At 36.8% G+C, this 23845-nt stretch overlaps 1 protein-coding gene across 1 annotated transcript in view; it reads right to left on the minus strand.

The window, feature by feature from the left end:
- Positions 1-10008: 10008 nt before the first annotated feature.
- The window catches only part of LOC131070280 (uncharacterized), a 64665-nt gene continuing 50828 nt past the window's right edge, over positions 10009-23845 (minus strand). The window contains exons 9-11 of the mRNA XM_058005788.1: positions 10659-10753; positions 10514-10579; positions 10009-10385 (exon numbers count right to left, since the gene is read on the minus strand). Of these exons, the coding sequence (XP_057861771.1) occupies positions 10262-10385; positions 10514-10579; positions 10659-10753 (285 nt within the window). The 3' untranslated portion in view covers positions 10009-10261. The remainder of the gene's footprint in view (positions 10386-10513; positions 10580-10658; positions 10754-23845) is intronic.

Genomic DNA, 23845 nt, shown 5'->3' on the forward strand with positions numbered 1-23845 from the left:
GCCGACATTGGGGGGATTTTTCCGCTCCTTTTTGAGATAAAGAGAGGGACCCCAAGATAGGTCCCCTTTAGGGGATCCCAGGTTGCCACGCCCTGGTCCTAGTGGATCCTAGGGTACCACGCCCTGGTCCTGCCCTATTCTGGGGCAGGATCAAAGTGGCTTTTGAGTGCATAGCTAAGCAAAATGCAGGTTTTGACTTGTATGAGCATATTCAAGTCTTTAATTAGGTCAAGGGGCACAAACACTAAGGCAAAGACCCAAATGCAGTCGAAAATTGTAGGGGTACAATTTTAGGACGTTACATTTAGCCCCCACTTTAGCGAGAGTATGAGTTTACACAAATATTGTCGGTAAAGTACAAGGAATTCAAATCTAAAGACTTTCACCACATCAAGGAGGCAAGATTCACCAAACCCCCAGTGGACTTTAGGATCTTACAACTTCAATGATAAGGCAAAAGAGAAGATCATGAGAGAGAAAGAGAACCATGACCGCAACTAGTAAGGTTCTCATACTATGAGTCATAAAAAGAATACCAAAAATTACAAAGCAAAGACAAAGTTTGCTAAGTAACTTAAAGTATCAAAAGAGAGAATCGTGAGCAAAGTGTATGCCCCCACGTTAAAGTGATTGTGTACGCCTTACCGGAAGCAATTGCTTTAAGGTAGGATACACCTAAAGAAGATAAGCACGTTATCGCAGTAATTTCGCCCCCAAGAGAGGACAAATCAAAGGATAATGAACACAAAGCACAAAAGACGACATGGTTTCACCTAACTTTGAATTCAGTATGCTTTTTATGATAACTCATGTATATCATGTATATGTATATGCATAGAATCGTCCTCTTCCCCCAAAGAGAGGAAACCACCATGGAAGAAGGGAACACGTGTCTTTTGAGTCAACATGGGAGAGACCAAAAGAGATCTTCAACGCTTTGCATCGTCCTCAAGTAGACAACACTAGGGACAACAAATAGAAGAATAAGGCGAACAAATAGAAGAATGTCGCAAATATAAGAGAGAGAGAGAGAGAGAGAGAGAGAGAGAGAGAGAGAGAGAGAGAGAGAGAGAGAGAGAGAGAGAGAGAGAGAGAGAGAGAGAGAGAGAGAATCTACGGTGCTAATCAAGCTAATCAAGCACATCGTCCTCCCCTCGATCTTGCTGATCATTATTTCAAGAAGGTGGACAACACACAAGAGGAGCCACATCGAGCACAGTAGATGGAGCTATCACAAGTTCCAAACAAGGACCATGCTCTAATGTTGAGTCACTTTGTTCGTTACTAGGAACTAGAATTAATGCTTTTGAAAATTTTGCTGATAAATCATTGTCAACATCAACATATTCATATTCATCATAAGAAATATTAGGATCAACATTTTCATCATTAAGAACATTCTCACCTATTTCTTCATCAAGATTAATAAGAATAGGAGCTCTAATAGGAATAGAACTTGAACCATCATTTGTCATAAGCATTTTGCGTCTTGGAGAATTAGGTTGAACATCTTGTTTAGGAGAAAATGGAATCATGTCAATTGTTGGTGTTTTAGGAGAAGAAGTGGTTTGTGAAGCAACTTCACGAGCTTTAGCACAATGTCTCTGTCGGCATTCTCTCGCACAAGGGTTTCATCTAGTTTTGGATGAAGGTTGAGAAGGGTTAGGCTCATTAAGTATCGGCTTCGTCTCTTCTTTTAGGGAAGGATGAATGGGTTGAGGTCTTTTAGGTTGGACAATAGGAGAGGTCAGTCTCTTCTCTCTATAAGGTGAAGGAGGAAGAACTGCACCATATAAAGGAGGAATGAGAGGTGTAGGAAGGAGATCGGGTCCATCATGAGGAGGAGGGATAGGTCTAACCTTAGGAGGAATAGTTTGATGTTTAGGAGGAAGATTTTTTCTACCTTTGGGAGAAAGAGTGGACTCATCCATAGGAGAAGGAATAAATTTTTCTTTAGGAAGAAGAATCTCTCTTTTCTTAGGAGAAAGGATACTCTTCTCTTTAGGAGAAGGAACAGGTGCCTCTTTAGGAAGAAGATTATTTCTTTCCTTAGGAGGAACAATAATCTTATCTTCAAGAAGGGGTATATGATCATCAAGAGGAATGCTAAGCGTTGGATTTTTAGGTTTACTCAATGACAAAATCATTTCATTTTTCTAGTTTTGGTATGATCTAAAGAGAGCATCACTTCTAGGTTGAAGAGGCTTGAATTGTTCGAACCAAAAGTAATCAAGACAAACATCTCCATGCCTCAGTGTAGGTTGAAATATGCTATGATTAATAGTTATGATTCACCATTATGAGGAAATTTCAAACACTTATGAATAGTAGAAGCAATTGCTTTCATGGAAGAGAGCCAAGGATGTCCCAACTTCACACGAAATTGATCAGATGTAGAAATGATAGAAAATTAAACATCTAAGCATTTAGTGCCAGCATCAATAGGAAGTGTTATAGAACCAATAGCAGAACAAGATAAGCCATCAAAAACCTTAACTATCACATCACTTGATGCAATTGTAAAGCAAAAAGAAATTCTTCAGTTATGACATTAACCATGCAAGCAAGATCAATAAGAACTCCTCTAGAAGGTATACCTTTGACTTTTGCACTTATGTATAATGGGCCATCGGGTGCCTTAATGGTCTCACTAGGATCAAATGCTATGCACAAGTCCTTAGGAGGTTCTTATTGATCTACAAGGTTCACCATGTTATTAGTTTCAAGGCCACCATCATTGGGAGAGAAAGTAAGATGATCAGTCTCAATCACGTTAGTGGAATGGGATGGTAAAGGATCAATGAAAATTTGAAGGTTCTGATTAGGAGGAGCTATGGATTTGTTTCATTTATCATTCACACTTGCCATGGATATAGTATTGTTATCAATCAATTCTTGAATCTTACTTCTCAATAAAAAAACATTTATCAGTATCATGACTAGGCTGACAATGATATTGACAAAAAGATTTAGCATCAAAGTAAGGTGAAGTTGTCTTAGATGGATGAATTGGTTTGATTTGGGGAAGATTTAACACATTCCTTTGTATTAACTAAGACATAATGCTATGCAAATATTCATTCAAAGGAGTAAACTCTTTTTCTCTTTTAAAGAATTTAGACAAAGGAAGCACACCTATAGCACCTACAAGTTGATTGTTGTTGATGTTGTCATTGAGTTTGATAAATCCTTTGTTTGGTTTGAACTTTGCAAACGGTTGTTGAGCACTATCACCCTTATCACTCGAAGCCATGGAAGGAGATGATTGTTCTAATTGACTCACAATCAGTTGATAATTGTGAAGTACTGCGCACAACTGCAGAAAGGAAGTAAACTCAATTAAGAGAAGTTTGTCCCTAATATCTTTTTATAAATTAGCAATGAAAATCTTTTGAATGTCTTGATCAGGCACAGGAAAAGAAATCTGAGAATACAAATGCTTATATCTACCAATAAAATCAGTCACCTTTTCTTTGACTCCTTGTTTGCAATGCATCAAATCAGCCAAACTAACTTTAGGACCAATGTTATTGTAAAATTGTTCAATGAAAGTATTAGCCAGTTGTTGAAAAGAATTAATAGAATAAGGAGGCAAAGAACAACACCATTGCAAAGCTCTATCCCTTAATGTTCTAGTAAACAATTTTGCTAACAACCTTTGATCATGAGCAAAGTCACTACACAAAGTTTGGAATGTTTTAACATGAGTTAAGGGATCACCTTTTTTCCATTAAATAGTTCTAATTGAGGGACTTCTACATGTTTAGGGGGGGCGGCTCTAACAATGTCATTGGATAATGGGCTCACTACATCAAATGTGGGCACATTATACTTGGATTGGTTCATAGAATCTTTTCCGCACAACTCTTCATAGGCATGATATTAGAATCAACAATATGAGCAATACCATGCAAGATATCTACACCATGTTTATCACTTTGAATAAATTTTTTTAGTCCTTCAATCAATGGGAGAGCTTCACTTTCTGGGTATTCTTGACTCATCCATTGTTGAAGATTGTTAAATTGATTGTACATCTTCGCCAATTGGTCAATGGATACTCTAGTTAGTGATTCCTCCTCATTGTGAGAATTATCAAGAAGATAAACGAGAATATCTGTAGGATTAGAAGAACCACTAATATCCTCATTCAAAAAGATAGTCAAATTAGGCTCCATTTCCTTGGTAATTAAACCTTGGGCAACCTTAATTCTACAACTTCTTCTAATGGAGATACTATATGTAGGACTAATAGTAGTAAAACTCATGCACTAGGGAAAAGAAATTGGAAAGAATAATGCACTCTCCTAGGAATTTAAAAAAAATTAATTAGGGCTTTGTTAAAACAACTTCTTAAATTAAATTTGAAATTATTCCCTAGAAGATAGAAATTTGAATTTAAAATTAGGGTTGAAAATAACCTCTTAATTTTAAAATTTTTAAAGGAGGGGAAATCAAAATTAAAATTAGGGTTGTCCAAATCTAACCTCTTAATTAAAATTTTGAAATGTTGAAATATTGAAAAAATAAATTTAATTTTAAAAATTAGGGTATATGTAGTTAACCAATTAGTTTTAGAATTTAAATTAAAAATGAAAATGTTGAAATTCAGATTTGTTTTTGACTTTAGGGTGACCTAAAATCAATAAAATCTCACAAATCTCTAGAATTGTGCAATAAAATACAATCAAAACAAGCTCCCGAAATTCGAGCGGAAAAAGTTGGGACCAAGGTGGTAGCAACACGGTTCGAACATACGGTCCAATCAACTTTTTACCAAATTTTTGGGGAAGCAAGATATTGTGATTTTAATGCGAATTCCAAAAGGATATGAAAATTGGAGATGAATAGATATGTGAAAATAAGCCTTGAAGATCGAAATAGGACACACTTACAATGAATGATGAAATGATAAATTGAATGAAGAACAAAAAGGGCACACTTAAGAGCCGACTTTTATGATTTTAAAAAGGACAATGAGAAGCTTTACATTTAATTGAATCAATTAAATGCTTAAAGGAAAATTTGAATTCGCACAAGAATTTTAAAAATTAGGGTTTGTTGCATAAACCATTTAATTTTAAAATTTTAAATTTGAAAATTTAAATGTTGCAAGGAGGGAAAATGAATTTTGAATTTTAAGCAAAGACCCAAATCTGAAAATTAATTCAAGATCTACACAATCCACAAGGTCAATTTTAAAATTAAAAATTAGGGTTTTGTGATTTAACCACTTAATTTTTTATTTTTTTGAAAATTGGAAGTGTAAATGAAAACTTGAATTGCAAAATTGAAAAGTTCTCAGATGTGAAACAATCAATCCAACTCTCCACTTGGAAAGGTGGGAATTTGCTAAGCTCAATTTTCACTTGGGGAAACTTTATATTCAAAAGAGGATGAATCTACCAAATCCAATCCTAAAGGATGCAAGGATTGAATACTAAGTAGATTGGTTGTGATTGGAATGCAATTGACCCTCTTTTGTAAGTTGATTGATTGAATTAAGACAAAGTATACGAAAGAAGTGAGCTATAGGTTCGGGATTCAGTCATGCACCTGGATCATGTGTCCAAACACAGGTGCCCTCTACTTGGTTCTCCAAACTTTCCGTGCATTGAAAAGGGTTTCACATCTCTACGAATAAAGCTTAATTCCAGAAGTACAGTTGCACACCTATTTCTTGCACATAGAAAGAAAGGGAAATGTGTTGGGAATAGGGGTTTGCCTTCAGGTCAAACCCCGATTTTGGAATTAACCAAGTGGTTGGAATAATGTAAATGAAATGACTGAAAGTAAAAATCCTCCTCTTTGAGGGGATGTTGAATTGCTTGAAAATGAAATGCTTATACCTCCTTGTGAAGTTTTGCTTGCCTCCACATGGAATTATGATTGCATGAAGTAGAATGATGATCTCCTCTTCAATGCTTGAAATCTTGACTCTATTGCTGCTCCAAAGCATGAAGGAAGACTGAAAATGCTCAATTGATCTTTAATGCTTGAATGTTTGATCTCTTGAATGCTTGAATTCTTGATGTAATGGATTGATCAATGTCAAATGAGAGGGGAAATCCCTCTTATATACTTGCCAGTAGGTTTAATTGACTAATTTTTTGACTTGGGCCGACATGGGGGATTTTCCCACTCAATTTTGAGATAGACCAAAAGGGAGGGACCCCAAGATAAGTCTCCTTTAGGGGATCCCAGGGCACCATGCCCTGGTCCTGCCCTATTTTGGAGCAGGATCAAGGTGGCTTTTGAAAGCACAACTGAGCAAAGTGCAGGTTTTGACTTGTACGAGCATACTCAGGTCTTCGATCAAGTTGAGGGGCGCAAACACTAAGGCGAAGACCCAAATGCAATCCAAAATTGCAAGGGGTGCAATTTTAGGATGTTACATCCCGAAATCCACCATCATATATCCCCCACATGCTAGATCCATTTTGGACCCTTATATCCCGAAACCCCATCCTCCATCTTGCTCTACTCATCCCCTCATACATAACTCCCATATCCCCATCAACCATCATAAACATCTCGCTCCTTTAATTCCCAATCAAGATCAACAAAGGCACACTCCCATGCATCCTATCTACCATCCTACCACTATCACTCCATCCATATTCCCTCCATATGCTTCATATTCTCACACTCCTTCCAATAATACTAGCAGCAATTTGGATGCCAAATCACAAAGGCATAAAGCTAAACATCCACAACAACATAAAGATAACCATGTCCACTTAAAAAGACATGCTCCCACAAAGCAAAAGTTGATGCAAAAATGCAATGAATCCCAAAAGCCGCAAAGGCCCACTAAAGCAAAAGCAAAAACAATGTGGATCCCAAAGGAAAAAGAAGCAATGCATCAAAAATAAAAGTACCCAATTGCATCCCACATTGTTGGTCCACAAGCTAATATTCCCTCCCTTCCATCTCCTAAATCTATTTTAGGTCCCTATGTCCCAAAGCTACCTAGCATAATTTCTCCATCCTATCTGCATGCTACATCCATCTCCCCTTCGCTCATCCCACATCCCCCACAACATGTGCCAATGTTGGTCCTGACAAAATCCCCCCATCACACTCACTCTCCTTCATTCCATTTGAACACTTGTCGCTACCATATCCCCTATACCACATGCAATCCCTGTCAAAACCATCTAATCCAAGCCTTTGCATAGTCTACCCATCTTAATAAAGTTGTACAAACATCTAGTGATCACTCCAAATGGGCTCCTAATACCTTGATATGGAACTTGATGCTTGAGTCCTCCATCCCTCTATCCCAAATCCATTTATTCTCATCTGTCTCCATCCATAAATCTCTTCCCAAAAATTCCAAAAAAAAAATGAAACAAAAACAAAGAAGAGAAAAATTTGTCCAATGGTGAAAACTTGGCAAACAGGCACCTTGGACAAGTACCTTGATGAAAACTTGGCAAACAAGCATCATGTGTAGATCCCCTCATCCTTTTGCTCTCCACACTCAGGGGAGAGTTCTTTTAGCCATCCATCCATCACCTCCTCCATCTCATCTGCCTACCATACCCATCGTATCCTATCCAGTTCACTTCGTCCATCCTCTCCAGGATCTTGATAAAAAGAAAAGACCACCATGTATACATGCTTTGGACACCTCTTGGCCTTCATTCCCCCATCACATTTTTCCTTCATTCACCTTCCTATCCACCCATTCTTCCTCCCTTCCATGACATCCTTTTGCATGCCTTTATAGTCCTTATCCACCCATCACCCTATCTTCCATCTACTTCCATCAACTTCCTATCCTCTTGTCAATCATCTTATCATATCCATCCATCCACCAACCCTTTATCTCCCAATTCCTCCATCCCTTCACCCATAATGTGATCCATCCACCAACCCTTATTTCCCAGTTCCTCCATCCCTTCATCCATAACCTGATCCTCTCCCAATCCTCATCCCATAATTCTTCCATCTCCAAAGCCTTTTCAACCTATCCTCCATCCTTTCATCTCCCAATCCTCATCCCATAATGCTTCCATCTCCAAATCCTTTTTACCCTATCCTCCATCCTTTTGTCCCTCATCCTTTCCTCTTCCAATCCTCCTCCCATAATGCTTCCATCTCCAAATCCTTTTCAGCCTATCCTCCATACTTTCGTCCCTCATCCTTTCATCTCCTAGTCCTCATCCGATAATGCTTCCATCTCCAAATCCTTTTTAGCCTATCCTCCATCCTTTCGTTCCTCATCCTTTCACCTCCCAATCCTCATCCCATAATGATTCAACAAGACAAGAGGCGTATGCACATTCCCAAGATAGATTATGAAGTTCAAACCAAGGTAAAATTGTCATCATCTTCTCAAATTCCAAGATGTTTAAGGCATGGCTCGATGTTTGAGATGTAAGGAATTTGTCATTTAGAAGAAAGAAAAAAACACAACAGTTCTCTTGATTCAATTGCTTTGGTCAATCATGATATTTGAGACAATGGTGTAATAAATCTTTTGCTTATGTCATCACATATAATGCATTGGTAAGCATGTCACTGGTGTCATCACATTGTGTCATGGCCCATGCACATGTAGAAGAGCAATTTGACATGTTCAATATTACACTTTCTTTCAAAAAAATTCTCATCTCAATGTCGTACTTGTCTCTCAAAAAAATTGTTTATCAAATTTTTGTCATTTAATGTATTAGGCAAAAGCTTGTGAGCATGAAAGAAAATGCAACTGATTAGTTTAAAACCTTAATTCTTGACTGTTTGTCTACCATAATTGACACAAATTTAAAATGCTAAAAAATGTTGAACTTGAGTGTCATGCTAAAACTAGAAAATGAAACCACCACATTATATTGTGGGGTCACCCAACTAGACTACTTACATGCTTGTCCACTATCTACGATCATTCCACGAGTATAAAGCCATTCTTTTAGGGGAGTTGATTAAGGAGGACTTGAACCTAGTAATCACAAAATCTCCCCAAGGTATTTTTAAATAACATTATTCCCTAACAATCTCCATAATGTAAGGAAATTGAGAATTAATGAGAAATAGTGTACAATGTGTCAAAGGACGATGAGTATTCCAAGAGTATCATTTTCATAGAATTCGGTGTATGTGATTCATCACGATATCAACATACATAATCCCTTGTCAAATCAAAAATTAAGTATATTCTTCCATAATTAATTTATTAAAATAGCATTTTCTACATGTTTTATTATTCCCACTTAGTCCTTTAGCTCAATTTAAGTTAAATTTATGCTAAGCTCATTACATTTATTTAATTAGTTAAAACATTAGGGAAAGATTAGTTTCCTTTACATTTTAGATGAATTAGAAACCCCTTCAAAATCAAATTATTTAGACATTTGCTTGAATTGATCCTCAAATTTATGATTCAGTAATGGCTCAAGGTATGGCTTAGAAGTTAAAACCAAAATGTCTACAAATTGGATAAAGGATCTAAAAGACAAATCAAGCAAAGCTTATCCATTCCTATGGTAAGAGCATTTCTCATCTTGCTGGGTTATTTTACATGGCCTGTCCTCAGTGGCAAGTCTTAATTGCATTAGGGACCAAGGTCTCTATTAGACCCTCGTGAAGAACCATTCAACTATTGGGAAAAACTTTGGTTGTGTTTAGGATCATATTATTCTCAAATCCTCCCTCTACCCTGAAAAAGGTACCAAGCAAAATGTTTAAGAACTTTTGCTTAGTATGGAACCGTTGAATCGATGGCAAGGCAAGGCAATTATTGAGTCCATTGAATAGTTTAATTACAATTACGATGCTCAACTCAATTTTCTCCTCTCGAAGTTACAGCAACCGTATAACTTGGGATCTTGAATTGGTTGTAGTGTTACGCACAACACAATTGTTGAAGAACTGCAAAAACCAGTGTAAGTTACTCTTAAATCTTATGTAATTAATATGTCTCTTCGTATATGATGATGCAACTCGTAGATCTCCCAAATATGATCAAAGAGTTGATTCACTGTGCAGTGAAAACATTTCGGGTAAAAAGAAACAGATCATTTATTGTTAGGTGATGAAGAGGTAAGAATTATACGGGGACTAATCATTATTCTGGTTTTCTTCTTTCAATCTTCACCCACTTGAATATATTAATCGTTAAAATCTCAACTGCAGATGGTATGGTCCAGATATACCTGTAACATGTCATCAGCATGTGTGTATCTAAAGAATCTGATTCATGGTTAACCTTTACATAAATCAGTACATGATGATGTAGCAAAAGAACTGCCACAGTCTATCTGCCTCTGATAATAGGATTGTTCATCAGCATTTGTTCTATCTTCACTTTAACTCGTTCATTTGAGCTCAAAGCTGCAAAAAGATCATGTGCAATAGCCCTAATGTCTGGATCACTTGACCTGCAGAACAAGAGGTTTAAAGACATTCAAAATTGCCATGGCGTTGACTTGAAAATTTAAATTGGAAGGGAACTGACTATACAAAATTTCTATGAAATATGAACTCCCAAAGTAATAAGTCTTCTTACTTAACGAGTGTTAAAAGTGTAAAGATGGCACCATCAGTTTCTGCAAGCTGCTCCTGAGCTTCTTGACTGCATGGACACACAGAAGAATTGGATCTTTCAGAGATAGGTAATTATGTTCTGTAACTAAAGTCAACTTCATTCATACCTGGAACCACAGAGCATCCCCAAGCCTAACAGCACCCTAACACATATTTCTGATGATCCTATATTCAGCTTAGCTGCCAGCCTTGACACAGCCCCCTGCAAACATGTAAGCGAGAGTAGGCCAATTTCAAATTTAATCACTTATTTGGATGATTTTAATTTTTTTTATAATTAGGAATACTGCTATATATTAAAAAACTGGAAGAGGATATTGCAGCCAAATATGGAAGGAACCAAGTTTCTGCCTTCTTAACCTATCTGACACAAAACATAGATAGTTGGATAATATCCCGAATCTGGAAGCCATACATGAAATCAGAAATATAAATTATACCCAGCAAGGTTTAACAACATTGTCACCTGAGTTTATATCCTTACAATTATATCGAAAAATTCCATCAATTTCTGAATTTTTAAGATATAAATAAGCATATTTCTCAATTCTGGACGACCTGGCCTTAACAACTAAGCCAATGCCAATGCATCATCAAAAGCCAACTCTTCATTGATTTCTGAATAAATCAAAGCTCTGATATACAGGAAACATTTCTTTTGAGATCAGTATGGCACCATTCAGTTGCCAACTTTAAACAACAAAGTTTAGCCTATGTCACACAGTTCGTGTTTGTGTTCAACTTTGACAAAGAAAAAATTTTAAACACTTTGTCAACTGATTAAATTCAAGAAATTTGAATAATATAAATTAGAAAATTAAATTTTAATATAAAAATAAATCCTCAAAATTGTAAAAAAAAATAAACATTTATAAACACATTTGAAATCAATATAAAAAGATGTTAAAACAAGAAATATAAACTTCAAATAAAATTTAGTTAAAAAAATCTGATGAAATTAAATGTTAATAATTTTTAATTAATTCCTCTGTTAATGGAGCTGGGGCTGTTGAGACCTGCAAAAAACATCTGGAGGCTAAATGGTTGCCATTCCAAGAGGAGTGGTACAAATTAAACTTCAATGGTGCTTCTAAGGGTAACCCAGGCAAGTCTGGGGCTGCATGTGTAATCTGAGATTGGAAAGGGAAGGTGATTTGTTCACTTCAAGGAAGCTAAAATTAGGAGACTCTTGTCATTTTATGACACCCTTGGTCCATCAGTAAGAACCAATCAGAGACACGATCCATGGACCAACGCCGCCCCAATTGATCAAGGAGAAAAGCAGAAGAATCATGAAGTGTGAGGTGTTGCCTTGCCCGAAGGAAGTTCCTCCCTTGGCCTTTTCTTCCTTCCCCAGAACTTCGGAACCGAAGTTCCTTCTCTTTGCCTTTTCTTGTTTTCTTTCTCCGGAACTCCGGAACCCTGAGGTTCCGAAGTTCCCTCTTCGTTTTCGTCCCTTTCCCGAAACTCCGGAACCCCAAGGTTCCAAAATTCCTTCCCTTTGATGCCTCTCCTTTCTCTTCTTCTTCCCTTCTCCAGAACTCCGGAACCCCGAGGTTCTGAAATTCCTTTTTCTTGCTTTCTCCGGAACTTCGGGACCCCGAGGTTCCAAAGTTCCCTCCTAGCTTTTCTTCCTTTCTTTCTTCGGAACCCTGAAGTTCTCTTCCTTTGCTTCCCTTCTTCTTTCCCGAAACTTCGCCCGAGGTTCTGAAGTTCCTTCCTTAGCCCTTTTTCAATTCTCCGAAACTCGGGAACCTCGAGGTCCAGAAGTTCCCTGCTGTTCTCTTTTCTCCTTCCCGGAAACTCGAGGTTTCGAAGTTCTTTCCTTATCTTCCCCACTTCGAGAACCCGAGTTTCCGCAGTCCTTGGACTTCTTTCTGGCTGGCAACACTTCAGGATGGCGTGATCAACACTCAAAGCTTTAAATGCTCTGACGACTTTTGTGACTAGTGCACCTCCTTTTGTGGAGCCACAGGGGTGTATTTAATGTTTTTGGCAGGATTTCCATCGAGAAAGGTATGGGGCCATGCTTGTTGTGGTGACTTATGTCATGTCTGCATGCTCTGACTTTGGAAGGTCAGTCAATCCACCCTTCTCAGGGTTGCCTGTTCAGGGTATGGCTAGGTTGCTTGCATGTACAGAAGTCAAGTGCATGCACTTCCCTGCACTCCCAGATTGACATTTCCCTGCACACACAAGGGTCATGATCACTCTTGTAATCATTCTTCTATATAAAGGCTGTTAAGCCTCATTGTAAAGGGTTCTCTCCCTACCGGCTTGAGCTATTCCATGGTCTTTTACTTCTCTTGTATTTTTCTACATTTTGCAACCGTGAGTTTGGCCATTGGCCTTCGAATGAATTGAAATTGCTATTCTTGCCTTTCTTCAACTTAAGTATGTTGTGTATGTTTTCTTACCTTCATCATAGGTGTATGTTTTGTGGCTCTTCTCTCATATATGCTGTGTTAATTTACCACAGTGAAGAGTTTGGCTTTAGCCCTAATCAGAAAAACTAATTTTGGGGGGTCTAAACAAAGTTCCGGATGTTGCAAGATTTTGCAATGGAATCCTTTTACCTGCAGATTTCCACATGCTTCAAACCAGTGGTGATTTGGTGGAATGGCACCCGTTCATTTTCCTTGTGCGGCCTGCATTGACCTTACAAAGGCATCAGAAAATTGAATAAGGGGCAATCTTTCTAATGAAAGTGCTAGGATCGGTCAATTCAAAATTTCAGCTGGTTTGGAATGGACGAAGGATATGGTCAGCAATAACATGGAGGTTTAAAACAAGGTTCTGATTTTTTTGTCAATTTTGATTATGCTATGTATAGCCCTTTACTATGACTCAGGTTGATAGATACTCATAGAAAGATGGTCGTTAAGAGAAGTTTAAAACACCAGGATTTTGGTATTTGCTTGCTTTCTGTGAGTTCTGAAGTTGAAAAGAGCTTTATTACAGAATCTAATTTTCACAATGGTTAATATAAAGGGAGGAACCCCCATGGTTGAAATTCATTGATTAAAACAAAATTTAATTTAATTATTAATTATGATTAAAATTAAATCTAAAATAAGTACAAAACCCAGAAGTCCAAAGTTAAAGCAAACTTAAAAACTTAAATGATAAAGTTTAATAGAATGTTTAAAGATTTAAAAAATAATAATAATAAATTACACCAGAATTTGATAAAAACATAAAATCTAATTGAAAATTTTAAACTAAAAATTCTAATTTTAAGTTATGGATAAAAACTAGATTATATTGATTTTAATTAACAAAAAAATAATAATATGATAAAATCTATAAATTAAAATTAATAATAAAACTTAAACTTAATAAAATCTATTAAAATTTGATTACAAAAATTAAATAAGAAAAAATAAAAAATAAAAAATTACAACCAAAAATAGAATCTAACAAATATAAAAACAAAATTAGAAACCTATAGCATTTTTTTAGTTTTAAAGTCCAAAATTTTATAAAAATTAATATTGATAGTTTATACTTTATAGTTTATACCAATAAAAAAAATACTAATAATTTTAAATTAATTATGATTAATCATGTAGGAATAGGACTTCAGACCTTCTTGAGGAAGAACAGTGTTCCAAGGGTTGCAAGGTAGGAATTTCAAAGTTTCAGGTAGAAGTTTTGGGCCGGAAAAGCCACACAAGTGTCTGCATGCAATTCCACTGGCCTCCCAATAGAAAAATTAGCATAATAGATCAGGTGCTTTCTGGATGAGCAATATTTAAAATGATTTTGAAGGGATTGCATCTTTTGAAAAAGGAAATCCCTCCCATAAAGGCAAAGAGAAGTTGACTCTTCACCAAATCTTGTTAAGGAGTAGAAAAGGAAGACTTTGGGTAAGGGCTGCCCACGTATGTTGAGTGTAGGTAGTGTGTCACCAATGGTAAAGTAGATCCATGTCCTTTTGAACAAGTAGGCATATTCCTAGTAAGAGCAATCATTGGATGTACAGATAAATGGCCTGTTCCACCTTATATGGATTGTTTATTAAAGTATTATTATATTGTAATGGTCAATTAGTGTTTGGACTTCAGAGTTTTAGTAAAGTCATTTCGACTTTATGTTAGTCTTAAATTACTCTCTAAGTTTTTTTTAATTTTCACTATTTTAAGTTCAGTCTATTTTTCCTTTTGCTATTTTTAGCTCATTGTAAGTCTATATAAGAAAGTGTTTGCTTCTTTTTTTATTAATCGAATATCTTTGCAATCCTTTTGCTCTGTTTTCGTGATATGGCATCAAAGACCAAGTCAAACTTTGGAATATGAGAAAAGTGAATCGCCCTAGGTGTTGTTGCCGACAGTGACAGATCACAGAATCATTTGTGAAGCACAGAGACGAGCCAAAAGATGTCACATACATGGAATTCTACAGAACTATCGAAGGTAAAAAAATCACGACTTACAATCCAAATAAAAATATCAGACTTTTTAAAAGTAGAATCATGGGTTTACTTTTGTGTAAAATTGTGTGAAGTTTATGCAAGGGCAACTCACAGGTTTTTAATGCAGAAGCCCAGATCTTTTAAACCCTGAACTTGTGCACCATTTTTTTTTTCTTTTTTTGAAAATCAAGAGTTTAACACAAGAAAAAGATCATGCAAATTTTTTTCTTCTGAAAATCACAGGTAAAAACACTAGTAAAAATCGTGTCATTTTTTTACAATGGAAAGTGCTTCGTTTAGTGATGAAATGACACCAATTTTTTTTAATTGAGGTTTTTTGGGTGTTCTTCTGAATTGCTGTGGCTAGGGTTCTGGTTCAAAAAAAATTTGTGATTTTTAAATAAAATAATGGCTTTTACTGAATATTTTCTGCAAATCAGTGCTTTATAATGATACAATATGTTATGCCATGTTTACTTTACTTCATCCTTGTTTAACAGATATGTTTATTAATGGAAAAAACAACAAGGTGCAGCAATTTTTGCTGTCATCCCTCTCACAAAACCTCCATTTCAAATTCACAAAGTGTGTGAGATATGATATTTGATTGTTTCAAAACATGTAGTACAAAGGACTATGAAACAGATGTAACAAATTTGACAAAGCATCATCTCTTTGAGCACAATAATTTTCAGCTTAGTAGAGGTGAGGTGTTATCTTTGGTACTATAATCAGTGCCAGAATGAGTACAAGAGCTCATATAATCAAGCGAAAGCTTAACCATGATAAGCCAAACAAATATTGATTGCCAATGGGGCAAATTCTAGGTTATATCAAATAAGAAGAAGAAGAAGAAGCATATAGTGCAACTAAGAGAGCAATACCAAAATCCCTTTCTTTGGTGAAAAAGGATCATGCAAGCCACCTATAAGGCTATTCTCCACTTCTCCAGTGGTGGTCACCACAAATCCTTTTATTGTGACACCATCTTCCCAAGAGAATGATACCCACACTCTTTCTTGGAAAAGAGCCAGGAATGCAATCCCATTAGAGAGGGTGTTTTAGGTTGAGGCACAAGACATTGCAAATGAACACAATGTGAACTACATTTATGCCAATGGGCTTCCTTTCAAACTCATAATATTGGTAGGGAATGACAACAGAAATTAAATAGACACCCACAGGTTATACAAGTACTAGCTATGAAAAGATATGCTCCACCTTATTCACCAAGGAAACTTTGTAGACAAAATTATTGCAGCCAAACAAGAATTCATCGGCCAAAATGGGAGTGCCCCTAATCTCTAATTGATAGAAAGAGTATTAAAACAAGCCCTTAAATAATATCATTGCAATGTGTAATAAAGGGACAGTTTTTGAAGGCAGTTGATTGTGGGAGTAGGTGAAGGATGCAAACTTCGTAGCCAAAATCCTAATAATAAGATTAAATGGTGGGGTCCCAAAACATTGCCCAAGTCATAACAAACAGCACTAAAAGTTGCATGGCCATGGGTTTATTGGTTGAGGCAAAATGCGGGTACATATTTTGGACAGCATGTGTCATCCACTCACTCAACTCGATGATGCAAAAGTTGCACTCATAGATCGAGTGGATCAAATAAATCTATGCCAACATTGAAGAGATTCAAATGTTTGCAACTAATCATCATATATCACAAGGCATCTTCAAGTCCTCAAAGTTGAAGTCGAAGAAAAATTTATGATAATTCAATATTTAATTTTCTTATTTGCCTAAAGTTAGCTATTAAAGTTTAATCATCATTTGCCATATTTTAATATTTATTATTTCATTTTACTTCTTAGTACTTATATCATCTACTTTTTTAATCTGTTTTAAAAAATTTTAACACCATATAAGGTTGTTGAGACTCAGTTCGCATCAAACACAATCATCTTGGGACAGTTTGTGAAAGTTAGAAAGGCATTAAGCCACGCTACAATCAGCAACCTTTGGAGTGTACAAAGGGAGTCTAATATAGAGAGGACCCAAAAGGTCAAAACATTAGTCCTTGATGACGATTGGGGGGCTCATTTGGAATATCTATTAATTCTCACTAAACGCATAATGAGTATGATTAGGTTTTCCAATAGAGACCAGCCATGTTTAGGCAAGATATTTGACAACATTGACTCTATTACAGCAAAAATAAAAAGGCATAATAGCGGCTAAGGAGAAAGACTCCTCACAAACATTTTTCAAACAAGCATAAACAACCATAGTTGAATGATGGAACAAGATGACCAGACTTTGGCATCTCTTTCGATCACCAAATATAACATGCAAGTACTTTCCTTGCTAAGGATGGTGCCACCGTACAAAAACATTGAAGTTAGAAATGGATACAACGCAATATTCACCAAATGTACAGTATAGACTCATGGGTGAGTTTGGTAATTTTTAAATTTTATAGCTTCAAGGGGTCATGGTCATAATGCTCTTCAAGACAAGTACAAGAAGGATGGTCATACATGGTGTCCCTCCATAAACAAGGTTCTAATTACTTGCAGGACCCTGCCATCAAAGTTTTATCACAAGTATGAATTTTGACATTGTAAATGTTGTATTCACTTTCTCTCGAATCTCAACAAGTTGAGAATTTTTGAACTAAAGTACAAACACTTTTATCCACCCAATTAAGTGCAATTGATTGGCTGAAAAAAAGGGCAGAGGAGTTGATATATATGTATTCCAACTTACCTCTCCTTAGTCTCTATGAGGATGGAGGGTAACAAATTGCTACACAAGAATTGTATAGTCCAACTAATATGAGTGGCATTTGAGCTGCTTACAATTCTAACATACCAATTGATGACATTGATGCTCTTGACGAAGAACAATATTAAATCTATTGATATGTAATTTTGTATTGATTTGGCATTTGACATTATTAACTATCTTTATCACTATTAGTTGTTTTAATTATGTATAAAATACATTTATAGTACAATCAATAATACAAAATAGTAGGCTTTATTACGATATAATATGTTATGTCATGTTTAATTTACTTCATCATTATTTAACAGATACGTTTACTAATGTTAAAAAAGGTGCAGCAATCTCTGCTTTCATCCCCCTCACAAACCCTTTCATTTAAAATTAACAGTGTGAGGTGTGATATTTGTTTGTTTCAAAACATGTAGTACAATGGACTATGAAATGGGTAGATCTAACAAATTTGACTAAGCATCATCTCTCTAAACACAATAATTTAGCAGCTTGGTGGAGGTGACGTGATATCTTTGGTACTATGATTAGTGCTAGAATGAGTACAAGAGCTAATAGAAAACAAGTGAAAGCTTACCCAAGGTAGGCCAAACAATTATTGATTGCCAAAGGGGCAAATTCCTGCTTATGTCAAAGAAGAAGAAGCATATGGTGCAACTAAGAGAGCAAGACCAAAAACCCAATCTTTGACAAAGAAGAAAGGATCATGCAATCCTATAGGGCCATTCTCCACTTCCCCAATGGTGGCCACCACACATCCTTTTATTGTGACACCATCTTCCGAAGAAGATGATACCCCCTCTTTCTCTAAAAAGAGCCAAGAATGCAAACCCATTAGGACACATTAATTTTTTCTATGCACCTCATATTACACCAAGATCATGAACCACTTTGGAGACTAGATGGAGGAAGAATGTCCACGAACAAGCAAAGAAGGCAATTGTAAATTTGTAGAACTATTCTAGCATGTCATTCCATGTTGCCAAGTCTCCATGATGGCAAAGTATGGTGGATGCTATTGCAGCTATAAGTCCTGAGTTTGAAGCCCCGTCTAATCAAACATTGGAGGTTAATATGTACAATGACATAGTACAAGAAGTTAAGGATGTTGTTAAAGAACATCAATTAGAGTGGACAATGACTAGATACACCATAATGTTAGATGGGTTGATAGAAAAAACCAAATCTTATAAATTTTCTTGACTCTTGTGATATTGCCATGATCTTTTTGAAATACATGGATGCAACAAATAGAATCAAATCTACAACTGCATTGTTTGAGTTGTTTGATGAGGTAGTCATGGACGTGGTGGACGTGGGGTTACCAAATGTGGTTCAGTTTATTGCAAACAATGCCACTATTTATGTTTTTGGGAGATGCTTTCTACCTCGTGCACTCCACACTACCTTCATATAACCTTAGAGGACATTGGAAAAGTTGAATGGGTTAGGGAGGTATTACAAAAGGCTACTACAATTACCAAGTTCATCTACAATAACACAAGGATGTTGTGTATGATGCACTTCTTCACAAAGGGCAAGGAGCTGGTTTGACCAACAATAACAGGATTTTCTACACACTTCCTTGCATTGTAGACTCTTTGCCAACAAAAAATGAATTTGAAGTGAATGTATGTTTCAAATGAGTGGATGGAGTTTAGCTTCACAAATCAAATGGATAGCATAATAGTGGCAAAGTACATTTATTCTAAAAAAATTGCAACATGGATGAACAAGTAGTATAATTTTCAAGCCTCCAATAAAAATTTTGAGGCTAGTGGATGGGGAGAAATCCCACATGAGCTATTTGTATGAGGCCGTGGATAGGACCAAGGAGGTGACTAGGAGTAGGATGGAAAATAACAAGGATAGGTACATATGCCATTGTGAGACATAATTGATAGGAGATGAGATCAACTAAGGTACTTCCCTCCCCGTGCTACTGGATACTATCTAAATCCAATGTTTAAATAGCTCCTCATTCAATGATGATGATTTGAGGTCACACAAGGCCTATTCATGTGTCTGGCAGAAATGTTCCTTACACTAGAAAAATTGCAAGCAATTATAGCAAAGTTGCCAGTATACAAGCAAGCAAGGGGTTTTTCTCAAGTATAGTTGTCATGCAAAGCAAGAAGACCTTAAAAACTAGGTAGACTCTATAAACCTTGGATAGTCTCTTCATATTGTGGTTATATACATTTAAGTTGTTAAGCTCTTAGTATATCTTACATGATATCATCTCAAAATAATTTGTGTTTTCTAATGCAATGGTGGGAATTTTTTGGCCAAGAAGCTAGAAATCTTAGATGGATGGCTAGACACATTTTGAGCCAACCATGCAATTCATCTGCTTGTGAACATAATTGGCATATTTTTTAATACATATTCCAAAAAACACAACTGTATAACACAACAAATAAATGACTTCACGTTTGTTCACCATAACCTCTGATTGAAGCTAAAACAAAGTTAGAATGTTAGAGTTTTAAAATACTAGCAATCATAATTATGATTGTAATCATAATTTTGTTTCATTTCCAATTAACGAGATTAATTTTTATGAGGACAAAATAAAGTACCATTAAGGATGACCAGCCAGTTGACCTCAATGAGATTTATCCAAATTTTGAATGGATTGCAAATGACAATGATGATTATGCTCTTCTTAAGAAATGCAACTATAGTGAATTGATTGAACCACAAAGGAGAGGCTCTAACCTAGGAGCTTCATCATCAAGACCTACAACTCTCTAGAATAGCTCTCTTCATAGTAACAAGAATTATTGCTACGTCTGGTTTTTTTAAACTTTGTACTTAGTTTGTAGGTTGATTTTGTAGAAAGCATATTGTAATTGAAACGTTGAGAACTATTAATATCTAGTTATTATTTATGCACTATGCAATGCAATTTAATCAACGATAAGAACATAAATAATAAAAATCTATATTCCATTTATCAAAAAATGCAGCGAAAATATCGAGCGAATTTCCCATCATGATTTCCATTTCCTCTACGGAAATCGCTAGACTTGACCCAACAGAAGTGGTTTTTCGAGCAAACCAAATATGCGCTCAGGGTTTGCAACCCGGGGATTAGGGCTCCCCTGCCTCAGTAGAAGACGGAATGGCAAGTGGCGAAACCTAGGAGGTCACGCAGGGCAGCTATGAAAAACTCTCCGAGGGTTGTGATTGGCAATGACCGCTGCCAAGGAAATACTAAGCCGGCCATCTCCAATAGGTTTTATCAGTTGTGGAATCTTGAGGAAGGTTTCATAAAACCAACTCCCCGGGTCAGCTCTCACTCCAATAATGTTAGAAGAAGAAATAATAATCACAGAAGGTCGGTTGATATTCAATCCAGACCTAGGGCTTTTGAGGGCAAGGGCAAGATAGTTGCGACGCCTCCTAAACCCTCAATGGCCGAGCCGGTTACACATAGGAACCCTAATTCAGATGTGGCAAATATTTTAGAGATTGATGATAACTTGGTTAAGAGGATTCAACAGTCTTGTAAAGCCTTTGGGGTTTTCGCTAGATGGCGAGGACTTGGAATTCTGTCAGAGGTTATTGCAGACTGGTTTATGTCTTCCTTCAAATGGATAGTAAGTATAGCTATCTTGACTGGGGGCTTTTTGTATATTGACTGTGGAAATTCAAGACATAAGGCAAAATTCTTAACAGGTAAATCTCTAACTTTCAAAGGTTTTGATTTTAGTTTTTTAGATTGGCATTCGGATTTTAACCCTGTCAATTTGAAATCTTTTAAGATAGATAGACCAGTTTTGATCCCTAACTTACCAATAGAATTAATGGACATCGAAATTATTAGGAAAATAGGTAATCACTTGGGTAAATTTGTAGAGATTAGTGATAAGAATAGGAAATACTCGAACTATGTAATGATAACTAACATGGATATTAGTGTTAAAACTTTAAAACCTATTGAAATTAAATCAGGGATGTCGTCCTTCCTTATCTACCCTGAATTTTACAAAGGAGTTCTGGACTTAGACCTTGCTCCCACATTGATCCCAGAAATCCCCTCTTCTCAATCAAGATCTAGCAAGATTCCTGGGGTAGACATTAGTTTCAATTTGGAGCAAGGAGGGTTTGTGATTAGGGAAGTCTCTTTGCCGCCTAGGCAACCTGAGGAGATAGAAGAGGGGGAATTTATAGTAGACCAGAGCAGGGATGATCGGCTGATCCCCTCCTCTCCTTGCCCCCTTGTGGAATCTCCGTTGGATAAGCTAGGTATGACTGCTAATCCACTGATACCCCTTGTCAAGAAGGGTGAACTTTCTCCCACTTCTAAAGATGGGATGGGTAGGGAGATGTAAGCTCTTCCTCTTTCCTCGGATCAGGCTACTAGATTGGATGATCGAAGCAACTTTAATGGTTCTCCCTATCTGAAGGAAGGCCCCATTATTGTGGAAAGAGTTGATCAAGAGGAAGATCTAGCCCACAAAGAGGAAGAGGTTAACTGCATTATTAACTATCTATGTGACTCAGTTACTGAGGAAATTGTGGATAAATTATTGGATGAAATAATAGATAAGGACGAACTTGATCTTCAGAAAAAAATGCTTAGAAAGGTAATTTTGGCCCTCTCCCCCCCCTTGTGGTCTCAGACATGGAGGAACTTTTTCTAGATTTAGATAACAAGGAAAATGAAACCTTGGGCATCGAACTCTGGGCAGATGATAAATCCACTCCGGATTGTGCCAAGTCTTGCAAAAAGAGAGGTAGGAAATCCTTATCGGAGCTAAGAGCCAATGATGGAACCGCGAAAGGTTAGGTTAAACTCACAGACATGTTTCATGAAGGGAAGGGGAAGGTCCTTCCCAAGGCATCATGAAAGTTGTTTCATGGAATGTTAGGGGTTTAAATGCCCCTAACAAACAGAGGTTAGTCAAGCGATGTCTATCCTCTTTCAGCCCAGAATTAGCTTTGTTACAGGAGACTAAATTAGGGACCGAAGATTTAGTCTCCTTCGGCAAGCAATTAGGCTTTAGACAGATTACAAGGGCCCCAGCCATTGGGGCCTCTGGAGGACTTGCTATAATTTGGGACCCACGTAGTATCCTTTTTTCATTTATGGAATCTCACAACAATTGGATGAGCAGGAGGGTTACTAGCCTCAAAAACAATCTAGATTTTGTCATTATTAATGTGTATGGGCCTATCCTTAATGAGGATAAAAAAAGAGTATGGGAGGAAATTGAGAATTTCACAAACACCCTTAATCAGATATGTATCTTAGGTGGGGACTTTAATGCAATTTTGCATCATCATGAGAAGCGAGGAGGCTTAGGTATAAATGCTCGTGCTTCTCTTGACTTTGCAGATTGGATCCATCGGAGTGGCATGATTGAGATTAATATGGTTAAGGAAGCCTTTACCTAGAATAATCGTAGGTTAGGGTTTAGTAACATTGCAGAGAAACTCGATAGATTCTTTGTTTTGGGCAGTCTCATCAACTTTCCCTATACCTTGGATGCCTCTATTCTACCTTTCTCAGGATCGGATCACTTTCCTATTCAGCTTGACATTCAAGGCGAGGTTGGTCCAAAACGACGCCCCTTTAAATTCGAGATTATGTGGCTGAAGGCCGATAACATCCTCGAACTTCTAAAGGAGTGGTGGAATGCGGCCAAGGTCTCTGGGTCTGGGATCTTTAAGATTGTTAACAAACTTAAGATTATTAAGCAGAATCTCATTCATTGGAATAAGGAGCACTTTGGCAATATTTTTGACATTAAAGTGGAAGCTGAGTTGGTAGAAGTTAATGAGAAAGTGATGAGACATGGGATGGATGAAGCCCTGTTTCTCAGAGAAAAGAAACTCCTTGCAGATCATGAATCTATTCTTGGCAAAGAAGAAGTCTTCTAGAAACAAAAATCTAGAGAAACGTGGCTGGAGGAGGGTGATAAGAGCACCAAATTCTTCCGCAATAGTGTGAGGATGAGAAGAGTCATAAATCATATCTCCAAGATTAAGTTAAGTGACGGCTCTGAGGTGGCTAACCCTAAATCCATTGCGACAGAGGCTGTCGATTTCTTTTCTCTTGTCCTCAATTCCGACTGGAGCCCTCATGGCTTTGTCTAGGACAAGTTTATCAAGTGTATCCC

This window comes from Cryptomeria japonica, chromosome 4 (assembly GCF_030272615.1).
Source record: "Cryptomeria japonica chromosome 4, Sugi_1.0, whole genome shotgun sequence".
Taxonomy (NCBI): domain Eukaryota; kingdom Viridiplantae; phylum Streptophyta; class Pinopsida; order Cupressales; family Cupressaceae; genus Cryptomeria; species Cryptomeria japonica.